Below are 21323 nucleotides of genomic sequence, written 5' to 3' on the forward strand. Positions count from 1 at the left end.
TCGATGCAGGGGCAAACAACTCACCCGAGAAACATGCTGCATCTGCAGGAACTGCGGTAAGGGGGGCTTTGGCTTGTTGCAAGAGCAAACAAAGCCTCCCACAGCTGTGTTACGTGGCCAAACATGGACAGTAGGGAGAGAAACATTGTGATTGGGGGCTACTACTGGCAGCCTCTCAGAAGAGGTCGGTCTCAAGTTAAGACGACGAGTCGCAGGTGCTATAGCATCAGCAACTCGACCCCATTAAGTGAGGATGAAAGAGATGAATGCGAATGCGGGGAAATCGTATGTCATAAGTCTGAGTGACAAGGAAGACGAACGTCCTGAGACAGGCTCATTTTGGTCTCGACAGTTGAATTCAACATGCCTATAGCTGAATCCTATGAGGATGTGGACATTCAAGACCCAAGACCCGACAGAGCATCTAGAGCATCACCTTCGCAGATCGGAAAGATCGACAGACTTCCATCATGCCCTGACACAGTTCACACTGGTTTATTAGTTGATATGGAATAAACCCTTGAAGCTAGTTAAGCGTGGTACTCGACATTCGTAGCGTTCAAAAATCACCGGCAAAAAGGCATATGAACTGGCCATACTATGTAGACAAACTTTCTCAATGGCGCCATAATAGATCTTCGCTGTTATATCATGAATCATGCCTAGCTTCCCCAGAACACGGAAGGAGGGGAAAAGAGGTGAAAGGGTAATCTGAGTTGCTGAGCTCTTGTGGTAAAAGGGATGATCCATGAACAGAATGCCCGTAATACAAAACCGTGGGGCGTTCTGGAGAACCGCATTGAGCGGAAGGTGCGGCGGCAAGGCTCGGCATATGACTTGAAGAGGTTATTGTTTTTCACGGCCATGATGAGTTATTAATCCATTAGCATCTTCACTTTGCCTGTTTTGTCTGTATTATCTACCATAACACGGAAACGAAAACCTGAGCGGGTCGGTAACTTGTGGCATCATTGTTGCGTGGCATGTACGCCGCTTGCCCTTCAAGAGACTTCACGAGTACATAGTACGATGAACGAACGGTTCCTGGTAAAGAATACAACTTGGGGGGCGACTTTAGTTCGAGTGAGGGATTTTGACGGGCGAGGCTGCCCATGCCGGCAAGCAAGAGGAGGGTGGACAGAATCAGCAGGTAGCGTTCAAGAATAATGGCGACTTTGTTTGAATCTTTTCACGTCCCGATGGCTCGGATGGATGGGCTCATCTCCTGGGAACCCCGTAACGGGGAGGAACCAGCGGGTAGGCAGGGGCGGCGACAACCCCAAAGGAGAAATGATGATGGCATTGAGTGCGAGTTCCTTGGTGGCATCCCCGTCTATCACTGCCAACCCTGGTACAGGGAACGGGACCTTATTTCACAGGTGTAACGGTCTCAGTGGACGCGAAAAAAAAGGGCCGCCGCCGTCGCCTTCTCAGGCCATTCCATTGGCGATGCTAGGTAAGGTGGCCTCGGCCAGTTTCGTCTCCTCCAACCAGACAAGTTGGGTGCAACCCATGGCCCGGGCGGGTACTAGTATGAAGTTGCAGGCACACACATTCACTCACACCACCATTAGGATTAGGAAGCACGGATGTTAGGCTGGGTTGATGGGATGGGACGGAGTGCTTGCGCGAGGTGCATCGCCAATGACATGGATGTGTTGTTTTTCGTCAATTTCTCGTCAGGAAGGCATCAGAAACAATGTGGATTTGACAACGGCGTTGAACAGAATAACAGATAACGGGCGGAAGGGGATGGATACGATTTCGGTGGACACCATCCTGTTTCTTCAGGGATTCGAACAGACGAGCGACCAGGTTATGGAACCTTTGCAGTTGGAGGACCGACACTGGAGAAGAAAACAATTTCATGCCGAAGAATGTAAGACGCTGAAAAAACCAAAAGCGTTGAAGCATTACACACTACCGGGACCCTTGGTGGATCAGGAAGTCCAAGTCCCCGATGGTTTGAAACAAGATCCAAATTCCCAGGGCAGGCCTGCCGGCCCAGCTCATGTCGGGTCGAGGGCCTCAGGACCAGCCAGGCATTGGCTAGCGGGAACCCCATTCTGCACTGACGTCTGCTGGAATGGATGAAGGTACGTATTGTAACCCTTTTTTTTTTTTTTTTGTTATCACTATCACGGGAGTACCTCTGCTTCACCTGTTTATGGTAGGAACGCTAGCCAACATCGCTCACCTGAAAATAGACACAAGCGCAAGATCTGGTCGGACCGTTTTTCTTCTTATTCTTCTGGACGTCTTCCATCTGCTGATCGTAACCTGTTTAGCAAGCAGTGGGCAAGGGAACTTGGAAGTGTTTGATTTGGGCGAGCACAAAGATGAGCATCATTTCCTCGGCTGATTGGGCCGGATCGCAGCTGCTTAGCTCAAGATTCAAGAGTTGTTGTAAGGTACATAATCTTCCAAGGGGCGAAAAGAGCTTCGATGGGGGCTAATTGAACCCAGAAAGATTGTTGTTTCTTCTTCGTATGACTCCTCTTGCTTCACCAACACAATTGATTTGGGATCGCTGCGCACATAAGATAAGTTGAGTGGTTTTGGTTTGCCTCACTTGGGCACCGAAGCTCTGTAAAAGCTGCCACAGCCGCAATAGTCTCCGTGGTAAACATAGGGCGCGGCAGAGGGGGTTATGGAGGACTGTAGTGGCCGCGATGCTGCTACTACGCTGGTAGGTTGAAGGACAAACAACTCCCACTACAAGGCAGGCACATGTGTGCATGTGTTCATCCATACCCAGGGTACAGAATCTGAGCAAGTTGATAGATACCTCAGGCTTGACGGCTACACACGTCTCAATCTTACGGTACCATGGATTCTTCTCCCGTCCCTCGCTTCCTCTTGTCAGCCCAGTACGACAAAATCTCTACCCATACGGTCGCAATCAAACGGCTAAAATTTGTCGCAGTAAGAAACCATTTCCCTGTCGGCGGAACTAACACCAGCTAAAACGACCTAAGTGACTAAGAACAAAAATAAAAACAAAATAAAACGAAGCTGGGCCACAGGAAGGGGGGAAAAAGCAAACGCCTTCATCTCGTCTCTTACTGCCTTCCCCCTCCCTCCAATCCCCTCCCTTTCCTCCCCTCCTTTCCACAACTTCCCCTCCATATGTATTTCCCCTCAGGCCCCCTTCGACTGCCCCTTGCCCCCTCGTCACTCAGGTCATTGCCTTACATCCATAACATCATCCAACCTCAAGTCGGCCTCGACCCCGATCAAAATTGTCATTTACGTCCGCACGAGCTGCATAGTATTGCATACTTCATTTAGCCTCTTACGGCCGTACGTACCACAAGGTATCCATTTCCACACCACGGTACCTAAATGCAGAGCACGTAGCTGCAGTAGCTTTAAGTGCTTTGGTAAAGGATATCTGTACCTAGCTGGGGCTGCAGTCTGCCATTGTCTGCACGCATACGTCAAGCAGAAACAGATGTTGGCAGGAGGAGGGGAAGTAAGGAGGGAAGGGGAAAAAAAAAAAAAAAAGGGCCTCTTTGCGGCGCCTCTCTTTCTTTGTGAAATATCATCTACGGATTGGCTTGCTGCACACCAACTGGCCGGGACGGAGACGTTTGAGATGGCCCCAATCATGGGATTACTATGTAATGACCATGTCCATTGCGGATGTTCTCTGTACTGGCCCTGCAGTCTCCTCTCGGTGTCATGCCCCGGCCCAGATTCAAGACCCTTGGTGCCTCAGCTTTCTCTCCACTGATACTGATCCTGACCACAACTGGAGACCAGGACCGTGACGGCTACCCTGACCCTTGGCCCCCGAAACCCTGGCCTAACCGCACTGCAGCAGCGCATGGCGCACAAGGGCTAGAGCCGCCGAACGATTAGCAAATTCCGTCAAGCAGAGACGCCCATCTCGCTGTTAAGATTGATCAAGGATCAACCACCAGGTCGAAGCTCCAGCACCACGCAGCCAACTGAAGCAGACCACCGACAGCAACCTACTTTAATGGTGCAGGGCAAGCATACTACTGCCGTTGCGCTCCTCCCGAAGCAATCAGTAGGGACCACAGACGGGGCCTATGAGCTGCACCAGCTGCCCTAGCTCTCCTACCCTCCCCCCAAACCCAAACACGCCAGCGGCTCGATGCTGGCTGATTGAGCTCCGAACTAGCCTCTGTACCGTGCCCGAATGGCTTGCTTAGCAGCTACCAAAACGCACGAGAAGCTCAGACTTGCCAGATATACTTCAGATGAAGTACTCTGCATCTATTCTGGGCGCAAAGTTCTTTTCTATACGATGTGCCAAAGCTATGAACACGCCCCCACCTCGGTCTTTGACTCTGCCATTCACCCGTCTGGCCCAAAACACACAAGAACATCTCATTCAGCTCGAAGGTCAGCGCAGTGGTCGCGAGCAAGCACAATGAGAGGTAGTTTGCAGTATTGCCCTTTTTGGGGCCAGCATCACACTGTATGAGGAACAGCGCGAGTACCACACGCTGTGGCACCATCGCGCACTGGTCAGGTCTGTCCACTGCCCACCTGGAGCCGCCGGCAGTCTGGTGGCTCTAGGCGAGCCGAGGGGCATGTGGCAGAAAGACGAGAGAACATTGTCAAAGGGGTGGTACGGAAGGAAAAGAAGAAAGATGTCTGGTAGCATTAACCCAGGTATGGTTTCTTTATGCTCTTGCCTGCAGGCCTGGCAGTCCACCTCGGTCGACTGCACAACAGAGGGCTCCATGGTGCCCAAACACGTAACTTTGCAGCAGGAGAGATTAGTACATATGGAAGTAATATGGTGCATCAACTACCGTAGTACTTGATAGTGAGGCACGTTGCAACGCCCTGTGGTAGGCGGTGGTGGTGGTGGTGGTGGTCTATGTTTTCTTCTTTTGCCGCGGCACATGAAGCTCCAGGCCAACTTCTCAGCAGCAGGCGACCAGTGAGAGCGAGCCGCTATCCGGCAACTCGAATTGTCTTTCCCGTCAGCCGGGATTCGTTGGTTTCTACTCCGTAGTTCATCTATCTTGAAGTGCTTTGCACATCTCTTATTCTGTATCTTGATATGAGGTGCAACTAGAGCACAGCACACTGTGTCTTCTAAGCTCAAGGCACGGGTAGAGAGCCCCTCCCACACGGTCCTGCAGCCAGGGCTCTGTCATCTCAAAGCGCAGGGCGACGGGAAAAATAATAATAAAACAATAAAAAAAAGAGGAGACGCTGTTGGGGGAAGTACTCTCGCAGAACAGAGGGAAAAACAAAAAGGTACGTATTTTTATCTGGTGCGCCTCCACCTCCCCACCACACCACACGGCCACACGGCCCCCAGCCTATGGTTAGCCCACTCCCATCCGTGTCCATTCATTCTCCGTTACCCAAGCCCATTTGCCCACCCCTCACCACTTGTATGCCCCACTTTTAGTCTTTTTTTTTTTTTTTCCCTTGCAAGAAACCACCACACTGAGGCAAGGACGAGTGGTGGAGAGAGAAAGAGACAACCTGAATCTGAGAAATAGAGACAGGCAACTTGAACACCACCACCCATCATAGCACCACTGAGGGCTTGGCCTGACTGCATCGCTCTCTCACACTCACACACACACACACACACACACACCTTTACCCCGTCCGCACACGCCTCGCTCTCTCCCTCAACTCTCTTTTTCTTTGTCTGTCGCGATCCTGTCTTGTCCTGTCCTGTCGCATGTACCTCGCCTCGTACGTACTTGCTATCCACCCACCAAGCAGGGCCAAGCAAAGGCCTGGTCTCCTTAGCCGTACGTACAGCAGCCCCCGGGCCCATTAGGCGTCTCCATCCGCAGCAACAACAACGAAGCAGAACCCACACAGTCCAGAATCCACTCTCGTCTCCATCCCAGCCAGTGACAGTCAGCGTCACACCGACCTAGGTTCCATCAATTGCCTGCCAACCAGCCCAGTATACTGATACCAGGTATTTCGTACTCCGGTACAGCGCGCGCAGTCCTGCCGCTGGTTGCTGGTCGCTGGGTTGCTGCCGCTGCGACATAGCGAGGGTGCGTGCTTGGACTGATTGCCGCTGCCCGCTGCCACTGCCACTGGTTCTCAAACCCGCGGATGCTGATAGCGCCGGTATGGGCTGTCTCCAAAAAGACGTACTACTACACTGCTTTTTTTACCTGCATTGCACATAGCGAAGACCTTACACCTCTCCTCCTGCTGCTACCGCTGCTCTATACCTTACATTACACTACTCTACATACACCTCTCGAGCACAAGGCACAAGGGGACGGGAACCGCATCGCATTGTGCCCGTAGCGACTTTTTCCTCCTCACACACCCTCTATTCATACCCTCTTTTTTCTTTCGCTTCTCTTTCTTCGACGGTTTTAGACTTTTTAGGGCGGATCATGGATAGCCAGAGCACACCTATTTCCAACGGCACCTCCCAACGTCGCAAGCTCACCAAGAAGCCTCCCTCCCACTACCATACCCGCTCGTCTAGCGGTCTCGATGGTGGCATCGACGCCCAATCTCTCCAGAGCAAACGCAGCTCTACCAGTTTGAGGCGCGCTCCCTCTGCTCCACCCGCGCGGACGACCCCCTCAAACGCTGCTTCAGCTCACAGTTCTCCCCGTCATCTTCCCTCAAGTCAGACGCACCTTCCCAATCCTTCCCCCATTCTGCCTCAGGGTCAGTTCGCCGCCATCGCTCCTTCCCCAAGTGCCTACCACAACCCCCAGGCCCAGCCCTCCACCTTCAACGCCGTCCACGCCTTCCCTCACCACCAGAACTTTAGTCACCAAAACAACAATCACCACCACTTCCCAAACAACAACACCAACAACAACCACAGCACCAGCAGCCCTGTCGGTATCGGTGTTGGTGTTGGTATCGGTCTCGCACACACCAGCAATTCTCCCGCCGACATCTCCAACGCGCCTCTCTCGTCGCAACCCCACGACGAATTTATTGGCGCTCCCTTCGACGGTGCTGCGGTTCTGAACCGTATCGAGCAGACAAAATCCCCTGTTGCCGCAGCTCAACCTCTACCTCTGCCGCACCCTTACGGCCAACAAGGTGCAGCTTACCAGCGCCAGAACGCACCAACGCCTCTGCTCAAGTCCGCTACCGACACACGCGTCAACAGGAGCCCCAGACTTCGACAATCCCAGAGCTTCACGAACGATTCCGCAATGATGAATGAAAAATCACAAGGTGGTCGGGGGGCGGAGAACTCGGTCATCAGCCCCAAGAGATATTCAGACGAGGCAAAGGAGCCCCGGATGGGTGTTCTGCGCAAGAAGTCGGGCTTTTCTGGCTTCATGAACAGTCTGGTTGGCACACCAAAGAAGCCAGTCATCTCGGCGCCTGAGAACCCCGTTCACGTCACTCATGTCGGCTACGACAGCTCTACCGGTCAATTTACCGTCAGTGGCCCTCCGTTTCATCTTCTCTTCTTTCCTGCCTCTCCCTCGACTTTGCTACCGATCGCAGTCTCTCGTTTACTACCTGTTTTTGTTTTTTTTTTTGATGTTTTTCGGGTCGATTTTCTTTTTGGTCCCCATCCGACTTGTTCTCTCCCTCTTCGTTGCCTGTTCCTTTCTTTTCCCTAAGCCCCAATCCCGTGTGGCTGACTTGTAATTGTTCAGGGTCTTCCGAAAGAATGGCAGAGATTGATCAACGAAAGTGGAATTCCCGAGAAGGAACGCAGGGAGAACCCCCAAACCATGGTTGACATCATCACATTCTACAAGGAAACGACGGAAAAGCCAGCCGAGGATCAGGTCTTGGAGAAGTTCCACGATGCAAGAGCTCCTGATTACCGTCAATATGCAAATGCAGGCAACTCGCCGTCGGGTGCCATGTCGCCGGGCATGTATCCGCCAACAAGTTATATGGGTATGTCTCCGATGATCAGTCCACCTGCGAGCCCTAGGTTTCCAACTGTCAATCATGAAGGATCTTTTGAGAACCCCCGCCAGCCACCTCCCGTTCCCGGGGTAGGAGGCACCAAAGGCCCCGGCAAGGATGTAAACCTCATGCCCAGTCGCCCGGCCCCGAAGCCCCCCGTTAGCCTCCCGATGAGGTCCGCTCCCTCGCCCTACCCCGCCAAGGACTCCGGCATTGGAATGTCTCAGCCCGGCGAGGACTTGCCCCCGGTCGCATACCAACCGCCCAAGGAGAACGTTCCTATGCTTCCCGAAGAGCACCGTGGAGAGCACCGATCACGATCCCGATCCAACTCGCGTGTCAATGGCGCCGCACCCGGTTACGTTCCCCCCACACCTAACCCCCAAAATGCGCAGGCGAACATTTACCAGCAACAGCTCATGCAACAGCAGCAGGAGCAGGCCCTAGCTCAGGCCCAAGCTGCCATGACTGGCCAGATTGGCCGCGCTCCCAGCAAGAGACAGCCCGCCCAGCAACCGACCCCTCCTCAGTCGCAGCACCAGTATGCCCAAGGTCCCACCAACGGCGGTCCCGGCCAGCGACAGCAGGTTGGCGTTCCCGGCGCCCCAGGCTCCAGACCCCGACACCGTCCCAGACAAAGTACCGGTATTGATGTTGTTGCTGCACTCAAGCGCATTTGCTCAGACGGCGATCCTCGTGAAGTGTACAAGAATTTCAATAAAATTGGTCAGGGCGCCTCTGGTGGCGTCTACACTGGATACGAGCGAGGTACCAACCGTCTGGTGGCCATTAAGCAAATGAATCTGGAGCAGCAACCGAAGAAAGACCTGATCATCAACGAAATCCTAGTCATGAAGGACAGCTCGCACCCCAACATTGTTAACTTCATCGACAGCTACCTTTGTGGAGGCGAACTCTGGGTCGTCATGGAGTTCATGGAGGGCGGCAGCCTCACTGACGTTGTGACCTTCAACATCATGACCGAGGGACAGATTGCTTCCGTTTGCCGGGAGACGCTGAAGGGCCTGCAACACCTGCACTCTAAGGGAGTGATTCACCGTGATATCAAGTCCGATAACATTCTCCTGTCGATGGAAGGAAACATCAAGCTGAGTAAGCCATGTTTATCTTGACTTGCAAATAGTGGAAGATGCTGATCTTGTATAGCCGACTTCGGTTTCTGTGCGACCATTAATGAGGCCCAGAACAAGCGCACTACTATGGTTGGTACGCCTTATTGGATGGCCCCTGAAGTTGTTACGCGCAAGGAGTACGGCCGCAAGGTCGATATTTGGTCCCTTGGTATCATGGCCATCGAGATGATTGAGGGAGAGCCCCCATACCTGACTGAGTCTCCTCTGAGAGCGTTGTGGTTGATCGCTACCAACGGTACCCCTCAAATCAAGGAGGAGGCACAACTGTCACCAGTCTTCCGTGACTTCCTCTACTTTGCGCTCAAGGTCGACCCCGAGAAGAGAGCTAGTGCGCATGACCTTCTGAGAGTAAGTTTAACTGCCACTTCCGGCTATGAATATGTACTAATTCGGCTGTAGCATGAGTTCATGAAGGGATGTGTTGATCTCTCTCAGTTGTCGCCCTTGGTGCGCGCCGCCAGAGAAGCTCGCCTCGCAGAAAAGGCTAGGAAAGGGCAGTAGGATGCCTTCAGCCGTGCGTCCAAGGACATCTTTCGGCGGTTGACTCATCGACATTAATCACGACCTTGACGACAACAACAAACCCTCACCAGGGGGTTGCCTTTACCTGTGCATTGAGATACCCAGGAAGTTTGTGTTGGCCTTGGCATAATTGACCCGACGACGCTTTTCAAATGCCAACGGCACTGGCCCGTTCAATCTGGAACCGAAACCACTTTGATGTTCTTTCAGCTTGTCCGAGGCAACTAGTGCACGCGTGCGCCATGGCTAGCAGACTTTTGACCACCGATCATAACTCTACTTGCTTTCAAGATACCACGTCGGAGGAATCCCTGACCTGTTTCGGCATGGACTCTCCGGCCTTACTTTTTTCTTTCTTTTTCTTCTTGACGACTTATGCGCGCACATCATCCAGCATATGCACTTGTTGGCGACCAAGCAAAGTCTTATTAACTCATTTTTTCCTCTTTTCTTTTTTTTTTTTTTTCCCTGTTACACATCAAATAGAGGCGGCCACAATCCTGGACACGCCAGTTGCCTCAATGCCAGGCTTGGGTTGTATATGAGCAACCTCTCTTCTCATTGGATTGAGACATCCACTTTGGACCAATTGTGTATTCCCAAGGCTGGTGACAAAATGTCACCTTGGAAGTCGGTCGCTGAGAGAGGAGATGAGACGATGAATCGCATGATTTGATTTGGCCAGCGGGAATGGGCGGCCAACTCACGTTTGTCGGGGTAGACAGGCATACCCCTTTGAAACCTGTCGTGGGATATTTTCTGCTTTGTACGGGACATCCGAAAAGGGAAAGGATCGGTTCTCGGACGAGACGATGCTGGACAGATGCGAGAGGCCAAATTTCCGGCTTATTTTCTCTAGTCCCATACGTCTCTTGCCCACATTGGGCATTGATTTTTGGTCATGTACGAAAGAGACTACCGAGGCGGTGGTTCAACGGCTCTTAGTCTTAGTCTAGGGAGGCTTAACTAAGTAGAGGAATGACCATTCAGGCCGAGCAGGCCAAGGACAGTTCAGAAAGCCTTTTGCTTATGATTCTTTGAAAGCGAGGTGACGTTGATGACAGCGTCCCAGCCATGTTTCGTCTTGCCCATTCAGTCTGCCGTAACGATTGTTCAATCTAGAATCCGCCTCCTTAAGCCCAAGTTTTCCTCGCAAGTTATGTGTGTTCAAAGCTTGTGGGACATTAAGTAGGCGAAGATGGAACAGGCGTGGGCTACTAAGCTGAGGTCCGCGCCGCCACTCGAAGCTTCTCTTTCTTGCTTTCATTGGTCGGCAATCCGTTGGTCTCATCCCACTGTTGTGGGACTGCGGGCTTGTTAGCTCTTTGTTCCGTTTGTTCTTTTATCTCGACGGAGCAGCGCGTGGGTTGTCTACAAAGGAAAATCGATTGAACAATAGACGGACGATGCGAGGCGGGTCTTTCCGTTGTTGTTTTTTTGGTGCCTTTCCTTGTAAGATGACGCCAGTTAGATTCATTGTCTAGCGTCTTGCTAATGATTTCGATAGTCGGGTTTTTTTTTTATATTTTGGGGGGAGGCTGGGTCGTGGGGGTTTTCCTTGGCGTAGGGGCTCCTTGCTGGACCTTTGAGATGCGGTGAGAATGTGCTTGTTGTTACGTTCAGTTTAGGGGTTTCGTGGATGTTAGGGCGTTGTGGCGCAAGATGTCCTCGCGGATGTAATTGGTAATCGACGTTTTTGTGCCAGTCAACTTGAAGGGGTTCATTTAGGGATGGAGCTATTTGTATAGAAACAAGCCTACGTATACGGGCAGTATTCTTCTCGGATTCTGTAAATGTTGTTCTCTATCAAACCTTCGCCTTGAAGTAGGACGAGGTGGTGCTATCGTGTTCCTTGGAACTTCTTGGAACTTCTTCCCCCCTACGCGGGCGACAGAAGAACCGGCCGAGTGTGTGGTAGTGGATGTGGAAAGGCGACCACTTTCTCTGACGCTTGGGTGAGCCACCTCCGTCATCTTCTAGCAGTGAGAAAGACACTACGACGGCTGAACAGCTCGGATACAGCAATTTGTCTACGTTTCAATAAGCCCCTCCTTGTCTACAGCTCAGATACACGGGAGGGCTTTCATAGGTTTATCGTATACTCTGGAGAACGTCATGTCTGAAAGTACCTTACAGTTTCTCTTCTACTTTCTTGTATGTTCCTGTGCTTCAGTTTACACCAAAATCTTGTCGCAAACCGTTTCATTGACCCACAGGGTGTTTTGAGATCCTGCGAACAAAGCTATCAACGATACATGGCTTATAACCTTGCTCTACAGGAGGCTGGCATCTGCCTACTAGTACCACTCTGACTATTTGTAAAACCTAAGGAGATTTTAGCCTCATTTCTTCGTTTATGCTGATCTTCCTGCTGGATATCCTCAGTGCTGTGAATTTCTCCAAGTGTGGGTTATCCCAGAGTCTAGTTTCTCGGCCGTTGGCTTGGACTGAGCAGTGGCATCAAAGATAAGGGTTATATTGCGTTAGGCTCTGGTTACAACCATCCGAACATTCAATGTAGATGAAAAGGAACTCAGCATTAAGAGATTAATGAAATCGGGTCTAACCCGTACATCACTATCGCCTAGGAGTATATAAAATTACTACCTTGGTTAAGTAACAAACAAGGATGGTCATCGGTCAACTTATCCCACTTGATGTTCTTCAAGCTCTCGACGAACTGCAACGAGGCTATATAAGCCGTTGTTCTTCGTACTTGAGCGTACAACAGCATCCTAAGGCCGGCGTGCCCCCTGCCCTTGGCATACCAGCAAATTCGGTCCATCGACTACAGTCTTCGGTTTGATCTGAGCAAGTGGGTTTTTTGCTGGGATGTAATAACCTCAGGAGAGTTCAAGTATAGAGATGTTATAAGTAAGTTATTCATATCGATCAAGTGATAATTGTCCAACCGAGCTCAAAAGGTGGACAAATGGGCCCATCAGACAGTACGCTCATCAATTTCAAGGGTCAGGATAGAATGAAGTCATTGAAAAAGTAACCATCCGAGTTTCTTTCTCGTGGCCTACTCGGTGACGTTCGTCGCACCGCACGGCACTGTTTTATTCTCTCGTAGTTATCCAAATACTAATGAAAGCCAGATACTGACCAGAAAGACCCATGGAATGGCAAGTTATCCGCGCTATAAAACTCACACAACGCCCGGTGACGAACTGAAGCAACCCAAAATTCCTCATGGACTGCAGTGATCGGCTTTATACGCCTGGTTCTATCTTTATGTGTCTCCTTACGTCCACGCTCTTCCCATTCTCTCTTTCCTAGGTAGTTTATCCACCAGAACGAGGAGCAGAACGGTGTATACAATGTCATAGTCTATGAGTATAGTAAGATCATCTGTATGTCATTCATACTAAAACTACATGTTTGGCTTTTGAGACGCGATTTCTAGGTTTTGGCCCTCACAGGTCATGAGAAAAGCAGACCACCGAACGCAACTATCGATTCAGTTAACCGAGCATGGCCATTGAAAGCGGCTGTCCCCCAATCTATTTGAACTTGAAATTTTGACCCATTGGATGCCACGCGAAGGATTTAACCCTGACAAAGGGTGTTACAAAAAGCATGGTAGAATGCGTATGTTTCTTACCACATTCTCTACTCCAATGGTCCTCCAGTTTGCTTCCCATGTATATTGACCTTGTCATTTTGATGAAGATTCAGGAGGATGGTTGAGTCACTATATCGCCTGTACACCATCATACAACTATTCCAACTGCAACGACGTAACACAGTAAGCTTTTGGGTAATCGTTGACAAAAGTCTGTTAGAGTAGCCACTACAATTACTTGGCTCGCTACCTAGGTCGCTCTTCAGACGGGCTCCGTCCCTGCATCATCTTATGACCACGACTTGAGTTCTTATCCTTTTCTAAAGTCTTCGCCACTCGGTTTCTGCTCTTCACGGCCCTCTTTTCCAAGAGATATTGAGCAAACATAAATTGAAACAGTTAAACAGCATGGTCCTGTTGTGAAGCCCCGGGATATGCCAAGAAGAAACAGTACCGGTCAGGTTTGAAGAAGGTCAAAGTGCGACTAGAACTGCTCAAACCGTCAAAGATAAATATTGTAAAGAGAGTAGTCCGTATCTGTGGCGACACTTTCTCTCGAGCTGGCGGCTGTTCATGCCCTCCCATTCCCGGTCGAAGCATTTTCTCATCCTTTCTCTGTGGTTACTGAAGACTAAATCAAGCAGCCCGCTGACCGCCAACATTACCATGAATCAGCATTAGCTGCAGGCAGGGCTGTAGGTTCACCCTTTTCCCGGGAGAGTCCCTGTCCAATTTCGCACAGAACCAAACGGCGGGAAAGAGGTGTGGGATAAACTCCCAGATCAAGTCCTTAGAGTAAGCATATGCGAAACCTCAACTGAGAGAAATGACAAAGTGACAAGATCCTTGGCACAAAATTCATTACGCCGTGGCGGGAGAAGGGATGGCCCCCACGGCACCCACGCTCGGTCATGGCATCCCAGCGGGCACAGGTGGAGGTGGGGGGGCCCTGACATGTGCAGGCTTCGAGAAGTTCTTTCCGTCACGGACTGTTTCGTCTCGTTTTCACGGCAGGCATAAGCGTAGAAAGGTGGTCGCCTGCGCAGAACATGTGGTTGCAGATGGGATGATTGAAAACTTTTCGCCGCGTCGTCGGACTTGCACGGCAAGCCTTCTAATATCAATAAGCCGGTCTCGATTGTCATAAAGTTGATAGGCTTGAGTTCGATGTCTTGAAGCAGGGCGAGCCCCACTGAAGGGTCATTCTGATTAACAATGCTAACGTGAGAGGATGTTACTGAGTGTCGCCCATTCAACTGAGTCATAACCACAGAGGCGGTGTATTTCGCAAAGGGGCAGCTAGTGGACGACACGACTCCTACCGAATGATCCGTTCTCCGAACAAACTGGAACCGCTTTTGGACCAAATGGGTCGTCGCTTGCTTGATGCACGTTAATGTGTAGGCTGTGGCTAGATAACGGGAATGGCCGATGCTGCCAGCTATAGTGTAACTGCAGTTGATGGCATCTTAAAGCGAGACCAGCCGATGTGTTCGCATTGCAGTTCATCGCTGTATGCCTGCTGAGCCGGGCATGCGCAAGGCCCCATCAACGGGCTGGAAGCAGAAGCAACAGGTGGCTGTCGCTTACATGTACCCAAGTGCATCAAGAACGGGACCGGTATAACCGGTCAGGCTGGCCAGAATTGGAGAACTGTACTTGGCCCAAAAAAAGACAAGTGGAGCGCATCAAAGTAGGCGTGTGGTATTAATTATTGACCGGGTGCCAGACTTCTTAGTGATCGACCATTGACTTTACCGTCGGGAGCACTATAGACGGCGAAGCAGGAAATTAGTAGTGGATCGCGAATCTGACAGTTCCCGAAATTCTGAGAGAACACAATCAGGAGCAACTCAGCTCTCCGGCTGACAGTTATGACCAGTCACCTACCTGGAGGAGGCCGATCGGAGCTTTGATCCGTAGGATTATTATCTGACAATAATCCTGCGGAGCCGAGCTAGAACAAGGGTAGAAAGTTTGGCCAGTCTTAACGATTCGAATTGACGGGGTCGGCATTCGTTGGTTTGCTCGACGGGAGTTGACGTTTTCTTGGGCAGAACTTTCCCGTAAGGTTGGGTATATGGGCAGCGGGTACGGAACGCGGAGCTCAGAAAGTGAGCCTCACGATCCACTGATGCGATGCTGGACAGAATGGGACCCGTACGATGTTTCGACGCTAGAGTCCCGGCATGAAAGGCACGCAGCCGCGGAGGCGGAGACGGCAGCTGATGCTGGGTCACGATGAAGTGCCCGTGCTTCGACGCTCGACGGATGGTTTTTGTGGGGATAGAAACGTGCGCTTTCGCAGGGTTGCATTGCAGCGAATGGAAGCTGGAAAATGTAAGTTCTGGTGGAGCGAAACGACAAGACCCTGTCAGTTCCTGTTGATAGTATCCAAACCCGTGCCATACCTCAAGGCGGCCTTTCAACACCCTGCTCAGTATCCCCCCACCCCCTGAGCTGTCGAGCTATTACGGCTTAGCCATCCATTGGCATTGCCGTATGAGTGACAGACGGCACGAAAAACTAGTAGTTGGACGAGGAGGTTAGATGCGGACGGGTTGCAATGATTGCCGTGTGCGGTGGGATTAGTCTGGACACGTTCCGTGATCCCAAGCTCGTTGGGATCAAAAAGCAATGCTAGTGATGATTTCTTGTCTAACGAAGCTCAAAAACGGGTGGGTGGTGGCATCCGAAGTCCTCATACTCTTGGTAGTAGTGATCATACCCAGGTTTAAAGTCGTGTGGTCATAATTGGGAAACTAAAAGGTCATGACAGTATGGATAATGGGACTGCTACCCATCCACGGTCCTTGAGAAGGAATGAAAATTTCAAGTTGATTTTGGACAGAGGTAGGAAAAGAACGTCGGTGCTGCGGGGCCCATGTTCGGGCAGGTGTTAAGGTTTCCGCCTTGGCACCTGTCCAAATTACATCTTTCCATTTTAAGCTGGGTTCAGGCACATCGCGCATGCATCGCTTCGTCACCAGCGGATTGCGGAAGCTCCAGCCCAACAAGGGCGCCCTTAGGGGAAACAGCCACTTGGAACGATCAGGTATGCTTGTACGACAGCTTCAGAATGGGATAGGAGTTTGTTTGCCCACAAAAAAGTTTGCCCTGTAGCATCATCAGACATCGTGAAGGTATCCTCCAGTTGGAGGCTGGTGCCACTTTTTCAAACTGGAAAGAGTCGAACATACAAAAGGAAATAGAATGCCGAGCTCAATGTCAGCTGCCATACTTTTATCCATGGTCTTCACTAGACCGCAACGTTTTCCTTGCTTGCAAGCTGCACCATCTCAATTGACAAAAGAAAAGTCGCAGCAACTGATGCGGCTCACCAGGGATGTCTGAGCCAAGCCGGCCAACGCCAACTCCTGTGAAAATCTTTTCCCATCATCTGACCATAATCAATAAGACACCCATGGCATCATTATCTTCTCACCGTCGCAGCATACAGCCAGCACAGCTTAGCTCCTTGCCCGATGTCCTCCCACAAGAGACATACTTCTAGATGAGCTTCTCGGTGAGGCGCAGCTAGCTCCTTTCCAAGTCCCCACGGCGACAAGGGACGGGGAGCGTCTCCTTTCTCCACGCTCAGGGTTGTCAGTGGTCCCCAGATATGTATAGCTCCCCCCAACCGGGAACAGGACCAGCAACCGCGGCGCTCAGTCTCTCAACATGAGATATCCTTGCTTCTGGGTACATGAAGCTGCCAGCAAGATTGGAACAGCCTGACCCAACCAAGCCTGCCCTTTGCCCTAGTTGTCCTCAAACAGTCACACACGAAGATTACCATCTCGAGATGCAATTCCATCTAAAAGGCAGTAGCCTTTACAAAAGAGAGCCACAACTGTTACTTGTTCTGCAGAAAGGGTATTCCTGGCCAAGGACTTGGCCTTTTAAATAGGGTCCTAGGAAGCAACAAAAACGCAAGGAATCGAGTTCCAAAAAAATCCACCAACTCCTCCGCGTTATGGCAATCCATCCGACGCTGGGGGTTTGAGACCTTCTGCTGTCAACCCCTGCTACCGGCGCATGCCGACAACGCTAAGGATGCTCAAGCTGGCATATCTGCAGACACAGAACGGGAACGGGCCACTGGTACCAAATTTAGGACCATCAACCACCACCCGACCGCTAGTGATAGCACAGCCTAGCGACCTCCCTAAGAAGAGAGCATGCCATCCATTGTATTGACAAGCTTCTCGACGCCCACTTCATGGACGACGCTCTTGGCTACCACCTTGCTACAATCTCCCTGGTTCGCTGCCAGGGGCCGAACGGAATGAAGGCGGAAACAGAGGCTCGAGAGGCCAGGTAGCTCAGAAGAAGACAGCTACCCCTGTGCTGGTGCTACTAGAGGAGACATGGGGCAGCGTAGCACTACCAGACAGTTGTCCATCCCACGTTTTCGCATGCCTGGATGAGATATGTCGTCGACAGGCTAAGAGAATTAATGTTTTCGCAAACTAGCCTGGTGAAACGGTTTCTGGAGCTAACGGATGGCAACGTGTCCCCTTACCAGCCAGCCTTCAGAGAGTCCACCGTACGTCAAACGTATTGATTATCACCTAGCTGAAAGATGCAAAGGGTGATAGGAGGTTCTCTTCGAGTTCTAGACCTGATCCTCAAGGTCTGCTTATAAGACTCGCATATGCTGACAGCCTAGACACCTGTGTAACCATTTTCCCCCACAGCTCCGAGTTGCTATCTTCGTAACCAAGAGAAGAGTCGTACGAAGCGGACGTCACTTCTCAAAAAGCTTTCAACCATCCTAAAGTCGCTCTTAGATCTAAATGTGTGAAAACCACTTGCAATGGAAGTACTAGTAGTGGTTAAGGGTGAAAGCCAGCTTGTCCCGTATGATTTTCCTAGCCAAAATATGCGGTTTCAGGGCTCTCAACGTACCAAATTGTAGTTCGGTCACTGCCAAGACACCCAGGAAGTTACCCGACTGTCGACAGTGAGATTACGCACGTCTTGCTAGGGTTCCCCATATCTCGTAAGTGTTATTTAATTTATTCACGTCCATCTTAGTCCTCTCCTTTCTCATGTTATTGACACGGGAAAGGAAGACATCTCACCTAACCCTGACCTTTTTCCCGTGTGCGGAATCGGAGAGAGTGCTTCGCATCTAAGACATTTCCAAGTTCGCAAACATCCTAGACAGACAGACAGACAAACGGACAACAGCGCCAGATACATCGACAATAGTGCATCTTCCAGCAATTTGGTCGTTGCGCGGTTTAGATCTGCATCGTAGCACTCGTCGAGAGGCAATAACGATATTGGCCATCGTGGCGCGAGCATCGACAAAAGACCCCTTATATGGGAAGACAACGGTGAGCGCGAGCGACATATTTTTGGAAGACATGGGGAAGAAATAAGTTCTGGCTATGGGCCAACCGCCGTGTGCCAACCGTTTCCTGCCTCGATGCGACAGCCTCGCCGCCCCAATGGTGAGATCTCTCCCACCTCATTACTGGTAACCCCGGCAAAGAGATCGTCTTTAGACGTGATGTGTGTGGGTTTTTTGGTTTTTTTTTGTGCTCTGTTGCCCACCGCGCGCCACCTTTCATGGCAAACACAAGGGCCCTCGATTAATCAATGAATTGAATGGTCGTGAAAGTAATTCTAGTGTGCTGCTGCTTGGAGACGCGCAACATCCAAACAGTGCGATTGTCTCTCAAATTGTTCCCTCTATTGGGTCAGCTTCCGTTATCATTGCGTAACAAATCACAAAAGTATTCATCGGGTTGGGGTGATTGATCTGTGCTTTGAGCTTCGAAAGCGCAACCAGAAAAGCGTAAGCGGAGAAGAAGCGGAAAACCCCAGGGTTCATCATCTACATCATAGCGCCCCATTAACCCCACCAGGCTGTCAGAGCGAGCTTGCTGGGGACTATGCGAAAAAGGATCGACACGCCGCTATTTGCCACTTGACCGTTTGTATTTGCCTTCAGCTCTCTGCCGTTGGGGGGGTCGTCTGGCAACTATTCTGAGCAACCCATGTGAGAGTGAAGCAAGATAAATGAAAATACGGATCATTTTGGCTTATTGGCCAAGATTCAGGGCCCGTTACTGTCGACCACATAAAGAGCGTTCGCTGTGGGCTCATTGTCAGTAGAGCTGCAGCAGGTTTGACGCAAAAGGAACGTTTGAATTGTCAACTTTTTATTGGGACAGTGCTTAAAGATTACTGCAAAGTCCGGGAAGCAAAGAGTTACGGCTAGACTGCTAGCAGCTATTGACGCTAACACGAGTTGATTGTTGAAGTCAGTTCTTCTCTCAGAGTCAACGTTCCAGACTCTAGACACAGTTTTCTCAGAAGCACAATCAGACACAGAAGAAACAGGTGACAAACCAGCCCGCCTTCACAGTACCTGACAACCTTGCCCGACTCAAGAACGGGCGGGCTATGCTGAGATAGACGGCTGGAAGAAGAGACAGAAGCATGTTTCTGAATGTTGGGCACCACTAGCCCAGCCCAGTCGGAGAGTTCCTCATACTACTCAAGTAAGCAAGCCAACGAGCATGCAGGCAATATCCTAGAGTAGCATTCTGTTGTCCCCCTCCATCAAGGCGGCAGTTCACACCATGACGCCCCTGAAGACGGTTCTTGGGTGCACCAGTTGCGACAGACGCCTCCCTCAATGGTGTTGGGGATTCCTTACGTAGCGAGGTCGCCTCAACTCAAGCTTTTCTTTCTGGTCTTCCATGGCGAATAACAAGAGGGCGGCGAGCCTTCGTCCCAACTCGGCCCACTCCCCGTGGCAGGGCTCAGGCGGACTTATTGTCACTATCGCCGCCTGTCGTGAACCTTCACTGGTGAAAGCACCAGGGGTCTCCTTTCAACATCAAGTTGGGACCCGGGGACCCGTCAACTAAGCTCAGAATCTGGCAGAGTTGCACATCAAGCAGCGTGGCCATGTGGCGTATCTGTACCTTAAAAAACGCTAGATAGCTACCCTTTTTTACGGTACGGTGGATTTGCTGGGGGGGTTTGACGCTACGGTGGGCTCTGCATTAGCGTCGCAGCACCCAGGCCGGGGCCCTGACGGACAGGACGGACGGAGTAGCCGCCACCCACACCAACTGCACCTTGACGCTGTACTGCACTCCACCTCACTAGTGCCGCCCATCCCAAGGTTCCCAGCTGCTGGAGTCCCGGGCTTATCTGCCCAGATTCGAAGTGCGAAGGTCTCCAAGCTACACGTAGATACACACTATGTAGTGTAGAGAGGTTCCATTACAACCTGCTACTTGCCATAAAGCCTTAAGAGATGCCCTGTTAAGTATCGTATTTCACAGTGCTTTTTACGAGGAAAATGACAGTATCTAAGCTTGGGGAAGGACCATTCAATTTGTGATAGTTCTGCTATGTCCACTGCTAGCATATACGCTTTTCCATATACTATGGACATTGACGCACCCTGGCACCTATTGAAAACATTGCCCGTCTTGCCTCTACACTAGCTCCCTAGCTCGCTGAATTTCCAGTTATGTCCGCCCACGGGTGTGTGTTGCAGTGCATGCGATTGCCCCCCAATCCCATGCAACAGAAAGACTGCCACCCCTGCAACGGCAGCAACAGCAAAACCGAAAGGGTGTGTCCAGATCTTACCATTACGCATCTCATCCCATCACATCCCGACCGGCCGAAACAATCCCATTCAGCGCCCACACCCACAGGGGCTCCAACAGCCTAGAATATCTTGGTGAATGTATTTTTTTTTTTTTTAAATTGGGTCTCGGGGGGGCCAGCAGCAGAGCAGTTCCGCAGTCACCACGCGCCACGCCCAGATTCTCCACGTCTATCACTTGCGACACTAGGAAGGTCCTCTTAGGGAACTGCAGCTGGGAAGGTACACATACGGATAGCTGACGGCCCTGGATACCTTCCCTCCCCTCCTTAGCGTAGCCTAAACAGCCAGCTTGGCAAGACCTTACCGTAGCTGTCCCGTTCCTTCCTCATATCAGGCCCCCATACCTGCCTCATGTACCAGCTGTACCTTCCCAGGCTGACCTCACCGTCTCAACGGACAGTCCCTTTCCTCCTTCCCTCCTTACCTGAGCATACACGGGCCACGTCTTCACTCCCCCTTGGACCTATATCAACTTGCTCCCGCTCCTACTCACCTCTGCGTCCTGCCTTCCCCCATCCACCCTTCATTCTGTTTTCATCCTGCTTCTCCCCCCTTTGAA

At 51.1% G+C, this 21323-nt stretch overlaps 2 protein-coding genes across 2 annotated transcripts; both read left to right on the forward strand.

Annotated features, from left to right (window-relative positions):
- Positions 1-6368: 6368 nt before the first annotated feature.
- CTRU02_204504 (ste ste20 paka protein kinase) lies at positions 6369-9527 on the forward strand (the record flags this gene model as incomplete). Its single annotated transcript, XM_036720977.1, has 4 exons — positions 6369-7388; positions 7611-8985; positions 9040-9374; positions 9426-9527. The coding sequence occupies 4 exons, from the start codon at positions 6369-6371 to the stop codon at positions 9525-9527; spliced, it is 2832 nt and encodes a 943-aa protein (XP_036586961.1).
- Positions 9528-9945: 418 nt separating this feature from the next.
- On the forward strand, positions 9946-10504 carry CTRU02_204505 (uncharacterized protein; the record flags this gene model as incomplete). The annotated part of the gene is made up of 3 exons (XM_070204389.1): positions 9946-9975; positions 10000-10218; positions 10274-10504. The coding sequence occupies 3 exons, from the start codon at positions 9946-9948 to the stop codon at positions 10502-10504; spliced, it is 480 nt and encodes a 159-aa protein (XP_070062152.1).
- Between the last annotated feature and the right edge of the window lie 10819 nt (positions 10505-21323).

This window comes from Colletotrichum truncatum (genome assembly GCF_014235925.2).
Source record: "Colletotrichum truncatum strain CMES1059 chromosome Unknown Contig_0002, whole genome shotgun sequence".
Lineage (NCBI taxonomy): Eukaryota > Fungi > Ascomycota > Sordariomycetes > Glomerellales > Glomerellaceae > Colletotrichum > Colletotrichum truncatum.